The sequence below is a fragment of the Labeo rohita genome, chromosome 5, assembly GCF_022985175.1.
Source record: "Labeo rohita strain BAU-BD-2019 chromosome 5, IGBB_LRoh.1.0, whole genome shotgun sequence".
NCBI lineage: Eukaryota > Metazoa > Chordata > Actinopteri > Cypriniformes > Cyprinidae > Labeo > Labeo rohita.
The window spans coordinates 10,472,435-10,489,720 of record NC_066873.1 but is presented as its reverse complement, the minus strand read 5'-3'; the positions used below and the strand labels follow the sequence as shown (position 1 = coordinate 10,489,720).

The 17,286-nt window shown below is 35.7% G+C and overlaps 1 protein-coding gene across 5 annotated transcripts in view; it reads right to left on the bottom strand.

Annotated features, from left to right (window-relative positions):
* clip2 (CAP-GLY domain containing linker protein 2) overlaps positions 1–16,624 on the bottom strand; it is a 51,724-nt gene extending 35,100 nt beyond the window's left edge. For 3 of the 5 annotated variants that reach the window (XM_051108795.1, XM_051108796.1, XM_051108798.1), the window contains exons 1-3: positions 16,287–16,623; positions 15,453–15,684; positions 1,141–1,658 (exon numbers count right to left, since the gene is read on the bottom strand). In XM_051108795.1, coding sequence (XP_050964752.1) covers positions 1,141–1,658; positions 15,453–15,567 — 633 coding nt within the window. In that variant the 5' untranslated portion in view covers positions 15,568–15,684; positions 16,287–16,623. Of the gene's footprint in view, positions 1–1,140; positions 1,659–15,452; positions 15,685–16,286 lie in introns of all 5 variants that reach the window. The other 2 variants (XM_051108797.1, XM_051108799.1) reach the window with 2 other exon arrangements.
* Between the last annotated feature and the right edge of the window lie 662 nt (positions 16,625–17,286).

The window sequence follows — 17,286 nt, the reverse complement described above, 5'->3', positions numbered from 1 at the left end:
CGGCAACCCAAATTTCAGAAACTTCACACTGGACTTTAAGCAGCTTGGATTCTGTGCCTCTCCAGTCTTCCTCCAGACTTTTAATTTTCTCTTTAGCCCAGGTAAGATGCTTCTGACATTGTTTCTGTTTCAGAAGTGGCTTGGTAGCCCTTTTCCTGAAGACATCTGAGCGTGGTGACTCTTGATGCACTAACTCCAGCTTCAGTCCAGTCTTTGTGAAGCTCTCCCAAGTGTTTGAATCGGCTTTGCTTGACAGTTTTCTCAAGCTTGTGGTCATCCCTGTTGCTTGTGTACCTTTTCCTACCCAATTTCTTCCTTCCAGTCAACTTTGCATTTAATATGCTTTGATACAGCACTCTGTAAACAGCCACCCGTTTCAGTAATGACCTTCTGTGACTTACTCTCTTTGTGGAGGTTGTCAGTGATCGTCTTCTGGACCATTGCCATGTCAGCAGTCTTCCCCATTATTGTGGTTTTAAAGAACAAGAGATACCCTGAATTTATACTGTAGGGATGGACATTTAATGAAACTCAAATGTAAATATTCTAATATTTTGAGATACTGGATTTTTGACTTTCATGAGCTATAAGCTCTAATCATCAAATTTAAAAAGAAAATAAAAAAAACACTTTAGAAATGTTTTACTTTACATGTAATAAATCTAGAATATATGAAAGTTTCAGTTTTTGAAATAAGTTACAAACAAAAAATGACTGGACCAATCTGAAATATATGATTTTTTAATATTTTTTGAGTACAAGTATCTACACTTATTGGACAGTTCATGACAGACTTTGTTGCTGATTTGATATGTGATATGCCAAAGGGATAGTTCACCCAAAAATAAAAATTCTGTCATTTATTGCTCACCCTCATGTTGTTCACATAAGACCTTCATAGCAGAAATTGCTGAATGAAGTCATTCTTTTTGTTTTCTTACAAAATTTACAGTTGAACCACTGATGCCACATGGGCTATTTTAACAATGCCCCTACTACCTTTCTGGGCTTTGTATGTGTCAATTGTGTTGCTGTATATTCAGGGTCAGAAAGCTCTTGGATTTCATTAAAAATATACCCGTCTTGGTATATATACACATTTACACTATTATACTCAATTAGAAAAGCTTCAACACTCACCAGCACTCGATCTCCAACCTTAAGGTCCTTCTCTCCCCCTTTCTTCACAGATCCACTGTCAGACATGTTGGATCCTGACTCGTTGCCGGTTTTGACAGAGCTGTTGAGCATGCCTTCTCTGAGCGGCATGACCACACGCTGGCCGGATGCTCCCGCACCACCCTGCAGCTGTGCGTTCTGCTGCTGCTCGTCGCTCCCGTCTCCGATGGGTTGCCGCGTGAGCTTGGAAGGCCTGGTGAAGATGCCCTGCAAAGGCTGGCACTCAAAGTAACGCACCCCATTGACAGAGCCATCATTTTTTCCAACCAGGTCATTCAACACCACTCCAGCCCACTGTCCTGGGGAAAACTGGGTCTCTCCAAGATAGGCGATGACTCCTGGTTTGACTCCGTTCACCCAGACACGTTCACCGACTACGAAGTCCCCGGCTACCTCATCACCCACCTCAGAGGCTTTGGAGCTGGACTTGTCTGAGGCGTTGCTGCTAGGGGTGGGAGTCGTCTGCTTGTAGGGGCAACCTGTGGATAGAAAAGATTGAATAGTAGATAATTATAGACATATTACAGGCTCAGCATAACAAAGCTTCATCAACATAACTGTCAGTTACAATAGAACTGCCTCTGAGTTTGTTAAAACAAATAAAAAGTTGTATGTACTATAACAGACTTACAGTGGAGGTCAATGGGGCAAGGCATTTTGGAGGGTCTCTGTGGCTCAAACTATTTGATTCATTCTGCTATGCAAAATTGTGTAATTTGAGATGTAAAGTCTAAAGTATCTTTTAGTGGTGGAACTACTGCTGTAGGTGGATGAACTTCTAATTATGCAATACCAATGTAATTACTGTGGGTGTTTGAGCTCCACATAAACAGTGTTGGATTTTGTTCCTTTTTCTTGTATCCCTGTAGTTTCTACATCTCCAGTTTATTGGATATATTACTGAAACAGTGCATATGTTTTTACAAAATAAGGCATAAGTGGAAATGATTTCCTGTGACAGTATGTCACAGATGGTATTTGAAGGGTTAGTTCATCCAAAAATGAAAATTAGCCCATGATTTAACAACCCTCAAGCAATCCTAAGCATATATGGCTTTCTTCTTTCAGACGAGTTCAATTGGTGTTATATTAATAAATGTCCTGGCTCTTTCAGGCTTTATAATGCACAATAAAGTGCATCCATCCATAATAAAAAAGTGCCTCACACGGCTCCGAAAAATATCCATATTTAAAACGCTATAAACACTTCTCTCTTGTTCTGAGTGGATGAAGTAGGACGTATGCGCAGCGAGAATATGTTAGTCTCGCAAGGACCAACGTTTGTTTACAGTAGCAAAGGAAGCAAGGTTTCCTTACTTTATTCACCCCCGGAGCTGTGTGAGGCCCTTTTTTATGGATGGATGTGCTTTATTGGACTTCTTTTGGTATGTTAAACAAAAACACCCACCCACTGCTATTATAAAACTTGGAAGAGCCAGGACATTTGTTAATATAACCCTGACTGGATTCGTTTGAAAGAAAAAAAGTCATATACACCTAGGATGCCTTGAGGGTAAGTAAATCATGGGCTACTTTTAATTTTTGGGTGAACTAACCCTTTAATCATAGATCAGTCATTACAACTAGTCTCTTCATTCATCTAGCATGATCGTTTACCATCACAGGATCCTGGTGTTTTAGTGTCCCTACCATGTGTTTTAACAAGTTTAGCTATAAATTATTACTTGGTCAACCATGGTATTAAGTAGAATGATATTCTTTGGAAACTGCTGTTTAAGGACTTGGGATTAGCAAGAAGATCTGCTTTTGAAACAAGTCTCTTACAGAATACATTTGTATTTGCTTTTATTTGAATAAAAATACAATTATATAGTAATATTGAGAACAATCATTACTTATTATTAATTTAAAATAACTGTTTTCTATAGCAATATAATTTATTGCTGTGATGGCAAAGCTGAATTTTCAGCACCTATTACTTCAAGATTCAGTGTCACAAGATCCTTTAGAAATCATTCTTAAAGGAGAAGTCCACTTCCAGAACAAAAATTTACAGATAATGTACTCACCCCCTTGTCATCGAAGATGTTCATGTCTTTCTTTCTTCAGTCATAAAGAAATTGTGTTATTTGAGGAAAACATTTCAGGATTTTTCTCCATATATTGGACTGATATGGTGCCCCGATTTTGAACTTCCAGTTTAAATGGCAGTTTAAATGCGGCTTCAAATGATCCCAAATGCGGTTGTAAACGATCTTGAGGAAGAAGGGTCTTATCTAGTAAAACAATATTTCTCATTAAAAAACAAATTTTTACACTTATTTTTAGTCATTTTTACATTTTAATAATTTAAAAATACTTTTTAATCTCAAACACTTATCTTGTCTTACTATCCCTGAACTCTGTATGTTCTGGTTCAAGACAGTTAGGGTATGTCAAATCTCCAATCGTATTTTCTTCCTCAACTTCAAAAATCATTTCAAAATCATCCTACATCGCTGCAGAAGTACCGACCCAGTCTTTGCAAAGTGAACATGCAAAGAAGATCAAACACCCTTAACAAAAAAGGTAAAACAGCGATATAGGAAAATACGATCTGAGTTTTTCGACATACCCTAACTGTCTTGAGCCAGAATACACAGAGTTCAGGGACAGCAAGACAAGATGAGCATTTGAGATTGAAAAGTATACAAATTGTATTACTTTTATGAAAATAACGGATCGTTTTGCTAGATAAGACCCTTCTTCCTTAGCTGGGATCGTTTACAACTGCATTTAAACTGCATTTTGGAAGTTCAAAATCGGGGCACCATATCAGTCCATTATATGAAGAAAAATCCTGAATCCATAATTTCTTTACGACTGAAGAAAGAAAGACATGAACATCTTGGATGACAAGGGGGTGAGTACATTATCTTTAAATTGTTGTTCTGGAAGTGGAGTTCTTCTTTAATATAACTATTGTTTCCTCTTATAATTATAAATATTAAAAAAGTTTTTCATTTTTTTAGGAATTACTATTTGAGAATTAAACATTAATTTCTTTTAAAAAGCAGAGTCAAAGGGATAGTTCACCCAAAAATGAAAATTCTGTCATTAATTACTCAGCCTCATGTCATTCCAAACCCGTAAGACCTTCATTCATCTTCAGAACACAAATTAAGATATTTTTGATGAAATCTGAGAGCTTTCTGACCCTGCATAGACAGCAACACAACTGACATGTTCAAGGCCCAGAAAAGGTAGTAAGGACATTGTTAAAATAGTCCATCAGTGTTTCAACCTTAATTTTACAAAGCTATGAGAATACTTTTTGTACGCAAAGAGAACGAAAATAAAACATTTTTTCTGCCAATTTCATCTCTTCCGTGTCAGTCTTCAATGCACATTCAGTGTGATGCTGCTAATGCAGGAGTCGGTGTTCCGATGTAAGTCCATCTTTCTTAGTTCACTCTTTGTATATTCTGGTTAAGGCTGGCCAAGAAACTACAAGTCATTCTCTCTGTCAAAATCTTCAGACATATTTACGAAGACTATTTTATGTATGGCATCTTCATCTGCTTATAAACAAAACACAGCACATCCAGGTTCTATGTCAGAACGCCTGATATAGAATGGTGAATGATGGCACAGTCTGACACAAAAAAGAAGAAATAGTTAAATAAAGTCATTATTTTTGTTTTCTTTGCACTCAAAAAGTATTCTCATAGCTTCATAATATTACGGTTGAGCCACTATTTTAACGTGTCCTTACTACCTTTCTGGGCCTTAAACATGTCAGTTGCATTGCTGTCTATGCAGGGTCAGAAAGTGTTCAGATTTCATTAAAATATCTTAATTTGTGCTCTGAAGATGAAGATGAAGGTCTTACGGGTTTGGAAAGACACGAGAGTGAGTAATTAATGACATAACATGACATTTTCTGAATTAAAAGGATATTTACTTAGGACAGTGTAGGCTGTTGACTATAAACTGGAGCTTAATAAATCAATGATAAACAGTACAGCAACATGAGGTACGTGGATAAACACCCATTTTAAGAATTTACAGTGTTCTGTGTATTTCGCAGCATATGTTGTCAACACTTGTTACACAGCTCATTTAATGCATGGCATCAGAGAACTTTCATCATTTCGCTCATGTCTGCAGCCTTCATGCAAGGCTGAGCAGCACTCTAATTTCTGAACAAATCTGGGTCAGTGGGATTTGCAGTGAAATAGTTTATGAACCTGAGTGCTTTGCACATGTGGCGCTTTTGACACATGCCACTTACCCAATACCGCTTGAAGGATACAGTGATGATGTGTGAGCCACGACTCATTTAATGTGTGTTCAGTCGGTCTTTTAAACCTCAGTGTATGTGTGTGGGGGGTTACTGGCGCTGGGGGAGGGGGATGATGACTGCTTTTGTTTCTCAATTGCTCCAACATGTTCTTGGACTGATAAACATGGTGGTGATATGATATGAAGAAAACTCTGGGTTGCTTATCAGTCAAAAAAACATCCTGATTTAATTCGCTGTTGTTTAGAAATGGCGCGTAACAATGCTAAGCCGGTGTGCCTCCTAAGAGCTGACAGACTGTCTACGTTGAGAATTTTGGACGTTATTCAACTATTATTGAGGTCAGTAGTCTACCACACAGAAGCAGACGTGTTAACATCAGCAGTGATGGAAATATATACACAAATCTCTTTTTCTGGCAGAAAATAGAGTAGAATACAAAAAAATGGTCTGACATGGTCAGTTCCAAAAAGAACTTCATTGGTTCTCGCTGGTCAAGCAAGAATGTTTCAATTTAGCATGTTTGATGTACTCTATGTATATGTGTTGATCAATGTTTAAATGGAAATAAAAGCCTATATTAAATCTGTTCATCATATAAAGAGATGGTGTCTTTTCAGAAGTGGCAATTCATATGAATTACTTTTACCATGTCTTTATGAAATGTTTGAAGTGTGAAAGTATTAGTGCAATGGTCTTTCAATGGACGGTCAGAAATCTCTTAGGTTTCATTAAAAATTTCATTAAAATGAGATCAAAAGTCTAATTGGTTTAGAACAATACGACGGTGCATGAGTAAATTATGACAGATTTTACATTTTTGGGAAATATCAAGAACAGATCAAGAACTTAAGTTTAGAACGACAATATAAATCATAACAATTTAGGAGTAGTATTCCTTAAGTATATAAAGGCCATTATACAGATTTGGTGTAAATATCTGTCTCACATCCAAAAAATACATTTAAAAAGCAGTTAAGTATTTAAATCTTAGATGCTTACTAAGATCATTTTATTATCTATTGAAACCCACAATAATATTTAAAATATCAGTAAGCTTAAAAGAGAAGTCCACTTCCAAAACAAAGATTCACATATAATGTACTCACCCCCTTGTCATCCAAGATGTTCATGTCTTTCTTTCTTCAGTCGTAAAGTAATTATGTTTTTTGAGGAAAACATTTCAGCATTTTTCTCCATATAATGGACTGGTATGGTGCCCCGAGTTTGAACTTCCAAAATGCAGTTTAAATGCGGCTTCAAACGATCCCAAATGCGGTTGCAAACGATCCCAGCCGAGAAAGAAGGATCTTATCTAGCGAAACGATTATTTTCATAAAAATAATACAATTTATATACTGTTTAATGTCTTATATCACTGTTTTATGCTGTATTTGATCTTCTTTAAAGAAAGACATGAACATCTTGGATGACAAGGGGGTGAGTACATTATATGTGAATCTTTGTTTTGGAAGTGGACTTCTCCTTTAATATCTATAAAATCATCATTTAGTAGATAACATAATTTAGTAGATTCAATAGGGAGGTGGCTGTCCTGAACCCTAACCCTCTAATCCATTGTTGTTTTTAAAAATATCTTTTTTGATTTTTTTTTTAAAGTGAATTTAAAAAATATATATTTATTTTACATTTTCTTTGTAAATTATGAAACTTAATGTATAAACAATGCGTCCCACATTTTTCATGTCACTACCAAAACACTGTATGTTTTAGTCCATTGGCTGGGACTGATTTTAACTACACCCCTACACTTATGATCAGGAAATATTTATGTCACTCTCTCTCATAGCTACATGGTGAGTAGATAGACCCCATCATTTTGAGGTAAATGTGTTCAAAAGTATGAAAAATCTGTGTGTAACTTTAAGGAATGTCACTACTGAACACCATTTTTCTATAATCAGCAGGTTCAAAAGTGTCTAAAATTGTCACTACCGAAACAGCAATGACCGAAACATTTGGTGAAGTTTCGGCAGTGACATCTTTGTTTTTCTGGGTGTTTTCCCATAAAATTGTCTCTACCGAAACAGTGACAACCGAAAATGTCATCATTGTTTCAGTAGTGACAAGGGAACACATAATTTTTTTATTTGGGGGAAATAAACAAAATTGTACAGTTATGCAAATTTTTTGTATTTTAGTATGTTTTAGTATGTGGAATAAAATTCTGAAACGTGATGTGTTCGCTACCAAAACATTACTGTCAATACTGAAAATGTGCTGTGATGACCAAAACATAGGATGTTTTGACAAAAATAAGTACGCTGAATTAAGATGTAATGATAGTGTTTGGTTTAGTGTATATTCAAACTAATGAATCCTTAAGTTTGAAATCAGTATGATCAACTTTTTGCCTTTTACAAAAAAATACAACAAATCTCATAAAGCACACTTGAAATATTGTTAAAATTGTAACTGTTATTGATTTACCTCAGAAAACTTCAACAAAATAGAAAAAATAAGGAAGATGTAAACAAAATCTTAATAAGTCAATATAACCATTCTTATGAAATTATATATTACTGTGTTTTGGTAGTGACAAATTTGGGGAGAATTTGTACTTTGGATATTATACAACTTGCATACATACAAAATTTCTGGAAAAAGAGAGTTTTTTTCAAGACTATTTTTTGAACCAATTCTGTAGAATGGCCCATGTAGATATGTAGATCTAGACATTTTCCCTAATTTCTTGTTTTGTGTACCACATTTATTTAACACTTATTTATGTAGCGGACACTTTTATCCAAAGCAGCAAATGAGGAACATCACAAGCTATATATACATATTTATACCTAAGAAAGTATTACTCAATTTGCTGCATAGGCTTGTTCATTGTTTCACTGGCCGATGACCCCATTACAATCCAAAATGCCCATCACACATTAGGGCAGCAATGAAGCACACTCAACCCAGTGCAGCGAAACACAAGCGGAAGGAGTGTGTGTGTGCATGTGCCGGGACTCAAGAGAGGAGTACACGAGCACTACACCACGGCAGAGAAAACTAGGCCCATTCAGGAAGTCCCGGCCCATTGCGGGGCTCGAGCGGAGGCTCTGGTGCATTTCTTGCCCAAGTGGCAGCGTTGCTACGGTAACACTAGATCAGTAAGGGGAAAAAAAGAAAAAGGAGTGATGCAGGAAGAAGAGAAGAACACAAGCCTCACTTCACTATTGTGCCTGCACTCCTCCTCCCACCATCTCAATCCCACCATTCAGCAGCACAAGCTAACACAATGACCCCAGCTCAGCCTTTAACCGCCCCCTGCACACACAAACACACACACACACACACATTTCTATCTCTGAAGCTTTCTGTGGAGTCCTGATCACTCTTCCACCATAAACACTCCCTCTTTTTCCCACTGAAAATGAAAGAGTATTTCCTGATAACAAAAATATGTAACTTCTTAGATAGTAATTTTTGGTTACACCTTGTTTTAAGGGGTCCTTGTTACAGTGTAATTATACAATTATAGAAAGAGTAACACTTTAGTTTAGAGAACATTTCTCACTATTAACTAGTTGCTTTTTAGCATGCATATTACTAGCATATTGGCTTTGTATTAGTACTTACAAAGCTCATAATAATGTCTTATTCTGCATGACCATACTTTAGATCCCTCAATCCTCCCCTATACCTGAAATTAACAACAAAATTACTAAATATTGAAGGATTAGTTCATTTCCAGAATTAAAAATTCCTAATAATTTACTCAACTCCAACTCAACTATTTCTTCAGCCATAAAGAAATTATGTTTATTATAGGTTTTTTTCCAGCATTTTTTTCCATATAATGGACTGATATGGTGCCCTGATTTTGAACTTCCAAAAAGCAGTTTAAATGTGGCTTCAAATGATCCCAAATGTGGTTGTAAACTACCCCAGCCGAGAAAGAAGGGTCTTATCTAGCGAAACAATTGGTTATTTTCATAAAAATAATACAGTTTAAATACTTTTTAATGTCAAACGCTCGTCTTGTCTTACTCTGTTTGAACTGATTTTTTTTCCCGGTTCATGACAGTTAGGGTATGTCGAAAAATTCCCATCTCATGTTCTCACTCAACTTCAAAATATATATATCACTGTTTTACCTTTCTTGTTAAGGGTGTTTGGTCTTCTTTGCATGTTCACTTTGCATAGCCTGGATCGGTACTTCTGCAGCGATGTAGGATGATTTTGAAATTATTTTTGAAGTTGAGGGTGAAAGTACAATCTAAGTTTTTCGACATACCCTAACTGTCTTGAGCCAGAATACACAGAGTTCAGGGAGACCAAGGCAAGACGAGCATTTGAGATTAAAAAGTATTTAAATTGTATTTTTTTAATGAAAATAACCAATCGCTTCACTAGATAAGACCCTTCTTCCTCGGCTGTTATTGTTTACAACCTCATCATTTGATTCATTAAATGGAGAAAAATCCTGAAATGTTCAACTCAAAAAGCTATTTCTTTACGGCTGAAGAAAGAAAGACATGAACATCTTGGATAACAAGGGGGTGAGTACATTATCTGTCAATTTTTGTTGAATAAAGTTTGTATATTTAATAATAATTTGTTATTTTTGTTTTCTTTGCAGACAAAAAGTATTCTCGTAGCTTCATAAAATTACGTTTGAACCATTGATGTCACATTGACTATTTTAACAATGTTCTTACTACCTTTCTGGGTCTTGAATGTGTCAGTTATGTTGCTGTCTATGCAGGGTCAGAAAGCTCTCAGATGTCATCAAAAATATCTTAATTTGTGTTTCAAAGATAAACAAAGGTCTTACGGTTTGGAACGACATGAGGGTGAGTAATTAATGACAGAATTTTCATTTTTGGGTAAACTATCCCTTTAAGGGCTATGCTGACATGCAGAGATTTGTCAGCATGAATACTGATTCCAAGGAGGTTGAGCAACTAAAGGAATGGAACCAACTCGAGCAATGATTCGGCAAGATTTTTCTTCTTGTTTCAATTTCATCTTCCAGTTGCTTGACCTCTTTTCATCAGATTTTTCTTCAGCACATTGCTTCTAATTCTCATCTGTTAAATCAAGTCAAATCAAGTTTGGAACATGAGAAGAAAACCTTCTATTTGTAGATATGTAGTGACAAATGCACAAAACATTCTGCACATTAGAAATGTTTTGAGTCCTGTCAATAAAAGAGACTCAGCTGATTAAAGATGTTAGGCCAGCTTTCTTTTCTAACATATCTAAAAAATGTGACTTCCTGCTGCTTACTTCACTTATCAAACAATTTTAGTAGTTGCATCCCAAAAATTCTATCTTGCTTAAACATATAAACCTAATTTCCTCCAATGATGAGAAAGCACTTTCTGGTGAACTCATTTCCACTGGGGCGAGCCAACCACACTGGAACGTTCACCATTTTAGTCTATATTATCCATCAGACAATAATGATCCAGTGCCACTCCATCTGAGGCTGAGAGAAACCGAGAGTAACTACACTTAGAATGTAGGGTAAAAAACTGTGTGGCACCATTTTAAAGCAAAAATGCTACCGACCAACGCATTCATAAAGAATTTATACAAAATTCTCTTTAAAAGCTACACTGGTTCAGACAATCTTGTGTCTAAACCAATGTGCTACTCATTTCCTGTGCCTGGGCTGCATATGTGACAAAGCTTCAGGGAAAACTCTAGTTTTGGGAGTGTACAGAGCCACAGTCTGTGGGTGGCTGACATCATGTCATTTTACATGGCCAGAGGATGTTTATATTGTTGACCAGTTTATGCAGTTTACAAAATAAGTGCTCAGTTTTAACTTTGAGCTAAACATGACTGCAAAACTAAATATAAAACGCTAAAAATTATATTATAATCAGTTGACAGCCTTTAAATAATGAAAATGATCTTAGAAATGCCACTAAATCATTTAACGAGCCTAGTTCTCTCATGCTGATGTATTTCGTATTGAAACAGGAAGTTTGAATGGACAATATTAAAAGGTTTGTACTTTTTAAAATAGGCTTTATTACATCACAGTGATTAATTCGGATTTGCTACCTGATGTTAGTCAAATACAGCTGAGGTCAAAAGTTTACATACAGCTTGCAGAATCTGCAAAATGTTAATAATTTTACCAAAATAAAAGGGGTCATACAAAATGCATGTTATTTTTTATTTCGTACCAAACTGAATAAGATATTTCACATAAAAGACATTTACATATAGTCCACAAGAGAAAATAATAGTCGAATTTATAAAAAAGACCCTGTTCAAAAGTTTACATACACTTGATTCTTAATACTGTGTTGTTACCTGAATCATCCACAGCTGTGTTTGTGTTTAGTGATAGTTGTTCATGAGTCCCTTGTTTGTCCTGAACAGTTAAACTGCCTGCTGTTCTTCAGAAAAATCCTTCAGGTCCCAGAAATTGAACGTTTTTCAGCATTTTTGTGTATTTGAACTCTTTCCAACAATGACTGTATGATTTTGAGATCCTTCTTTTCACACTGAGGACAACTGAGGGACTCATATGCAACTATTACAGAAGGTTCAAACACTCACTGATGCTCCAGAAGGAAAAACGATGCATTAAGCAACAGGGGTATAAACTTTTGAACAAAATGAAGATGTGTACATTTTTCTTATTTTGCCTAAATATTTTTTTTTTTTTCATTTAGTACTGCCCTTCAGAAGCTTCAGAAGCTTCAGAAGACACTTACATGTTTTTCAAAATACAAAATAACTTAAAATTATGCTGATCTTCAAATTCAAAAAGTTTTCAACCCCCGGCTCTTAACGCATTGTGTTTCCTTCTGGAGCATCAGTGAGCATTTGAACCTTTAAACTTTTGACCTCAACTTTATCAAAGAGATATTCTCATACATTTTGTAGAGCAACATGAGTTATCAATATTTTAGTCTTTTTTCCATGAGGTGAAAAACTGTACATTCTAACAGTAAACTTTTTTTATCTAAAAGTGAACTTTGTCAATGTTCTAAACTAGCATATAGATTACTTTAAAATTTATCAGAAAAAAAGAAAAAACATGTCATCTGCTTTCAAAATGCTTTTAATTAAATAAATTAACACACTACATGCCATTTGAAAGTGTAGTCTACAAAAAAATTATATATATATATATATATATATATATATATACATATATATATAATTGCACAAGATTAATTGTGTAATTGTGTGCAGCACATTTAAAATCTTTATTCTGTTTTTTTTTTTTTTTTTTTTTTTTTAATGATGTATTATTTATTTATTTGGTTGGGTGTTTTTTTTGTTTTTTTTTTGGAAATATTTTCTTCATGCTGAAAGTGTTCTTACGAACCTCCCTAAAAAGTACTAGCTGAAATACTTGTATTCCTGAAGTCACAGTTTGCCACAAGCACACACCCTTCTTCGGTCTCTGAGAACAGCCCGAGGACTATGATCAATGCTAGTGCATTTCCTTCGTATCATAGATGGGTACCATTAGACCACAGGACCTGACACGTTAATACCATGGTGTGAAATTTTAAAAAGGGCAGGCTACCATGTTTTACCCACGCAGTTATAAATATCATGAGCTGCGTTTGCTAAACATAAAACACATACTGTTGGTAGAGACTGAAGAAAAACAAAGCACTGATATAAAAAGACTTAAGGGCCAATAAATGTGAGGTTTGTGTAAAATGGCTTTTGAACTTCCCTTCAGGAATATCACATGTTTGATGACTTCTCTATGTGAAAAGCAGCACAACTGCTGATTTTCACTGCACTTCCTGTATATGTGTGTGTGTGTGTTTTACGAACAAAGCATTCCACAGTCTGTTTGAACCATGACACCCCTTCTGGGTGACACACAAACTAATGTAAATAACATGGTCTGGTCTCGTTGTGGCTGGATGTGAGGTCGGCCACGTCACTGAAGCAAGGATTAGCCCACTGTGATTTATGTAACCAATGTCTGTATCACCAGTGTCAGCGCTTGTCATCTGATTCGACAGATAATTAACCATATTAATCACAATAAACCACAACTCAGATCCAACCGTCAAGGAATAAAGAGATCTGCACCCATTGATCCGTTTTGTAGGTCTAGCGAGTTGAAGAGTGAACAAATTGAGCTACGCTACCATTTAAAAGTTTGAGGTCAGTCCTTTTTTTTATGTTCTTGAACATGAAAGACTGCATTTATTTGATTAAAAATACAACAAAACAGTAATGTTGCGAAACATTATTACAATTTAAAATTAGTATATTTAAAATTTAATTTTTTCCTGTAATCACAAAGCGTAATTTTTGTCACACGATCCTTCTGAAATAATATCTTATTATAATCAATGTTGAAAACATTTGTGCTGCCAAATGTGTAGAAACTGATACATTTTTGTACAATAGAAATAGAAATAAAGAGCATTGTAACAATGTACACAACCAGTCAAAATTTTTTCAAAAGATTTTTTTTTTTTTTAAAAAAGTCTCTTCTGCTCACCAAGCCTGCATTTATTTGATCCAAAATACAGCAAAAATATTTGAAATATTTTTACTATTTAAAATACCTGATTTCTATTTGAATATATTTTAAAATGCAATTTATTCCTGTGATTTCAAAGCTGAATTTTTAGCTTCATTACTCCAGTCACATGATCCTTCAGAAATCATTCTAATAACCTGATTTCCTGCTCAAAAACATTTATGTGTATTATTATGTTGAAAACAGCTGAGTAGAATTTTTTCAAGTTTCTTTGAGAAATGGAAAATACAGAAGAACAGCATTTATCTGAAATAGAAATATTTTAAAACATTATAAATGTCTTTATTATCATCAGCATCCTTAATAAAAGTATTAATTTCTATCATTTCAGCATATTAGAATGATTTCTGAGAGACACTGAAGACAGAAGTAATGATGCTGAAAATGTAGCTTTGATCACAGGAATAAATTACATTTTAAAATATACTCAAATAGAAATCAGCTATTTTAAATAGTAAAAATATTTCAGAATTTTACTGTTTTTGTTGTACTTTGGATCAAATAAATGCAGGCTTGGTGAGCAGAAGAGACTTCTTTAAAAAAAAACCTTACTGTTCAAAAACGTTTGACTGGTACTGTAAGTCTTTCTTTTGTTTTTTAACAATTTAGTGCATTTTTGCTTAAAGTATTAATTCATTACAAAACAAAAAAATCTTAAAGACCCCAAACATTTGAATCGTAGTTGTAGACAGTTGCAAAAATGCAACAAAAGTTCTCTGTTTCCACTTCAGTGAAAAAAAGCTAAATTTCAACCAAACCACTGTAATTCCAATGTAATAACAGCTCATCCCTTACAGGCATTGTGGCGGTACTTTGGGTCAGTGATGGTACTCAGATATATAACACTGTAGTGAGTGATAACTATGGCAATATACCATGGTATTTGCACGGTACAAGTCCACATTATGATGGTACCATGTCCAAAAAACATGGTAGTATTTTATTAGTAAAAATCCAGCCAATACTGAATCTGCAACCATAGCACTCTGTCAAAAATGTACACTTTACTCCATTTTATCACACTCAAATCAATTTCACCCACAAAATCAGCATGTAACTGTTATATACTGTTAACTGAAAATATTAAAATAGTTTTTTATTAAAATAGAAAATGCAATAAAATAAAATATTTAATAAAAAATCATTTTAGAAATGTTTTAAAAAAATCAAATAACATAAATACACATTTAAAAAACTCACATTTATGTACTTAAAATTCCTACAACTGGCATAAAACTAAAAATAAATGTTTAAAAAATAATATAAATCTAAAAATGACATAATAACATTACTAAAACGACCTAACAATTTCAATAAACACTGAAAATATTAAAATAAGAGCAAATTCAAAATGTTAATGAGTTCTATAATATATATAAATAGTTTATTAATAATACTAAAATAACGCTGATGCAAAAACTGTCTGCACATTCTGTCTGGGCCTAGTGATGGTTAATATGATGAGACATATCGCTGGCTTATCTAAGTCTGGAGGCGAGCGAGGCGCAGAAGAATCTGACTTACTGTCTTTTTGAGCCGCAGGACTGGTTGATGGGCCAGCAGTTGTTCGTCCCACTGGACTGGAGTGTTTAGGACCCCTGCCAGGGATCTTCAAGCCACTGGACTTCAGCATGTTCATTATGTCCACTGGAGAAACTTCAAGTTTCGCAGCTTATTAAGGGTTGATTTTTTTTTTTTTTTTTCGAGGCACTAAATGTGAGGATGGCGGATATCCCTCTCCATTCTACCTGCGGGACTGAAGACAACCACCATGAGCGTTTGAAATCCATTGAATGGATGCAATTTGCTATATGAATGGCCTTGAATGGCCCATGCCAGTTCATAAACAGAATACTGGCTGAGCCACAGCATCAATAACGTGATGCTTCAGGGCAAAAAAATACACAAAAAAAAACACATTTTGTCGTTTGAATGAAGCTGAAACAATGTAATCTACACCGACAGGCTGTGAACGCGTTGTTTTGCTAGTGCAAGATTTCCTGAGTGATAAATCAGTAATAAAGCAAGGTCATTTGCGGTATTCTAGTGAAATGAGACCCATTATCCACTGAGGTCGGCACTTTCGATATGCTGTCATCACAGCTAACCTTCCAAACCCTAAATTTGCTCCGTTAAAAACTCACAGCGTGAATTTCAGGTCAAAAGACAGATTGCTGCAGCAAAAAGCGTGTAATATATCCTAAAATAGGCGGAAGTTTAGTCTGCTGGCTCATTTCTGCGCCGTAGACTCTGCTGCTCTATTGTTTTGGCTCTTCACTGCGGCGTGCTCGCTACCGTCTTCACACGCCCCTGTCAAGCTACACAAACCCGATCCGCTCTCACAAACAGCACTATTACCTTATGAAGTCCAAATCCTGTGAATTATAAAGAAGTCGGCGCCGGCGAACTTCAGATGGTGTGTGCAGGGATGGCTCAGTCGGCTTCCCGGCATGAGATTTGTCAGCGTCTGCCACTCCCTTTGCTCTCTCTCCCCCTCTCTCTCTCTCTCTCTCTCTCCCACACGGATGCGAAAAATATGGATGCTGAGCTAAAGCTGGCAGTGAGAGTGGGACAGGATGCGAGGTTCACACACACCTGCACATTTTAGCAAAGCTCTTTTACAGAGATGCCTGGAAACGTCCCTAAAATGTGTCAGTGGTGAGCAAATGGTTGCTGAATAGATAGGGTCATTCAGCAGGAGGGGTGAAAGCCTTAAGGCAGGGGGCCGCTTTAGCGATGCCCGATTCGTGAATCGTTCTGCTGAGCCGAATCTTTTCAATGACTCGTGAAATTCATCCGAACAACTCGAACGTCTTTCGAACATGCCGATTCGAAATGAATCGCAGATTCGACCGATGAGCGAGAAGTGCACTACTTAAAGTCCCCATGTAGTCAAATTTTTTTATCCCTTAAAACTGATCTTTGATCATCAAAATGACATATTTAAATGTTTTTTCTTGTGAAAATAATTTTCTCATGCCTTATAACAGCTTGAATGTAACTCTACCCCCTGGCGTCATTTACCATATGGGATCTATGAATATGCAAATGAGTCCCGCCCCCACGCAGTCCCATCGGCCAGAGCCCAGTGATCCACTAACTGAACTGTAGTAAACGCCATAAAATGGCGAAACACAGATAATGATTGATAAAACTATGTTTTTATTAGCGGACAACTACAGTAGATAATGTAACATTAGTTAAAGTTAGTTGATGATGTTGTGTCCTCAAAATGCCTTGGCTCTAATGCAGCCTACACTGTAAAGAACAATTTGTTGAGTCAACTTAAAATAATTTGTAACCTGGCTGCCTTAAAATTTTAAGTTTAGTCGACTCAAAAAAGGTTTATTCAGCTTGA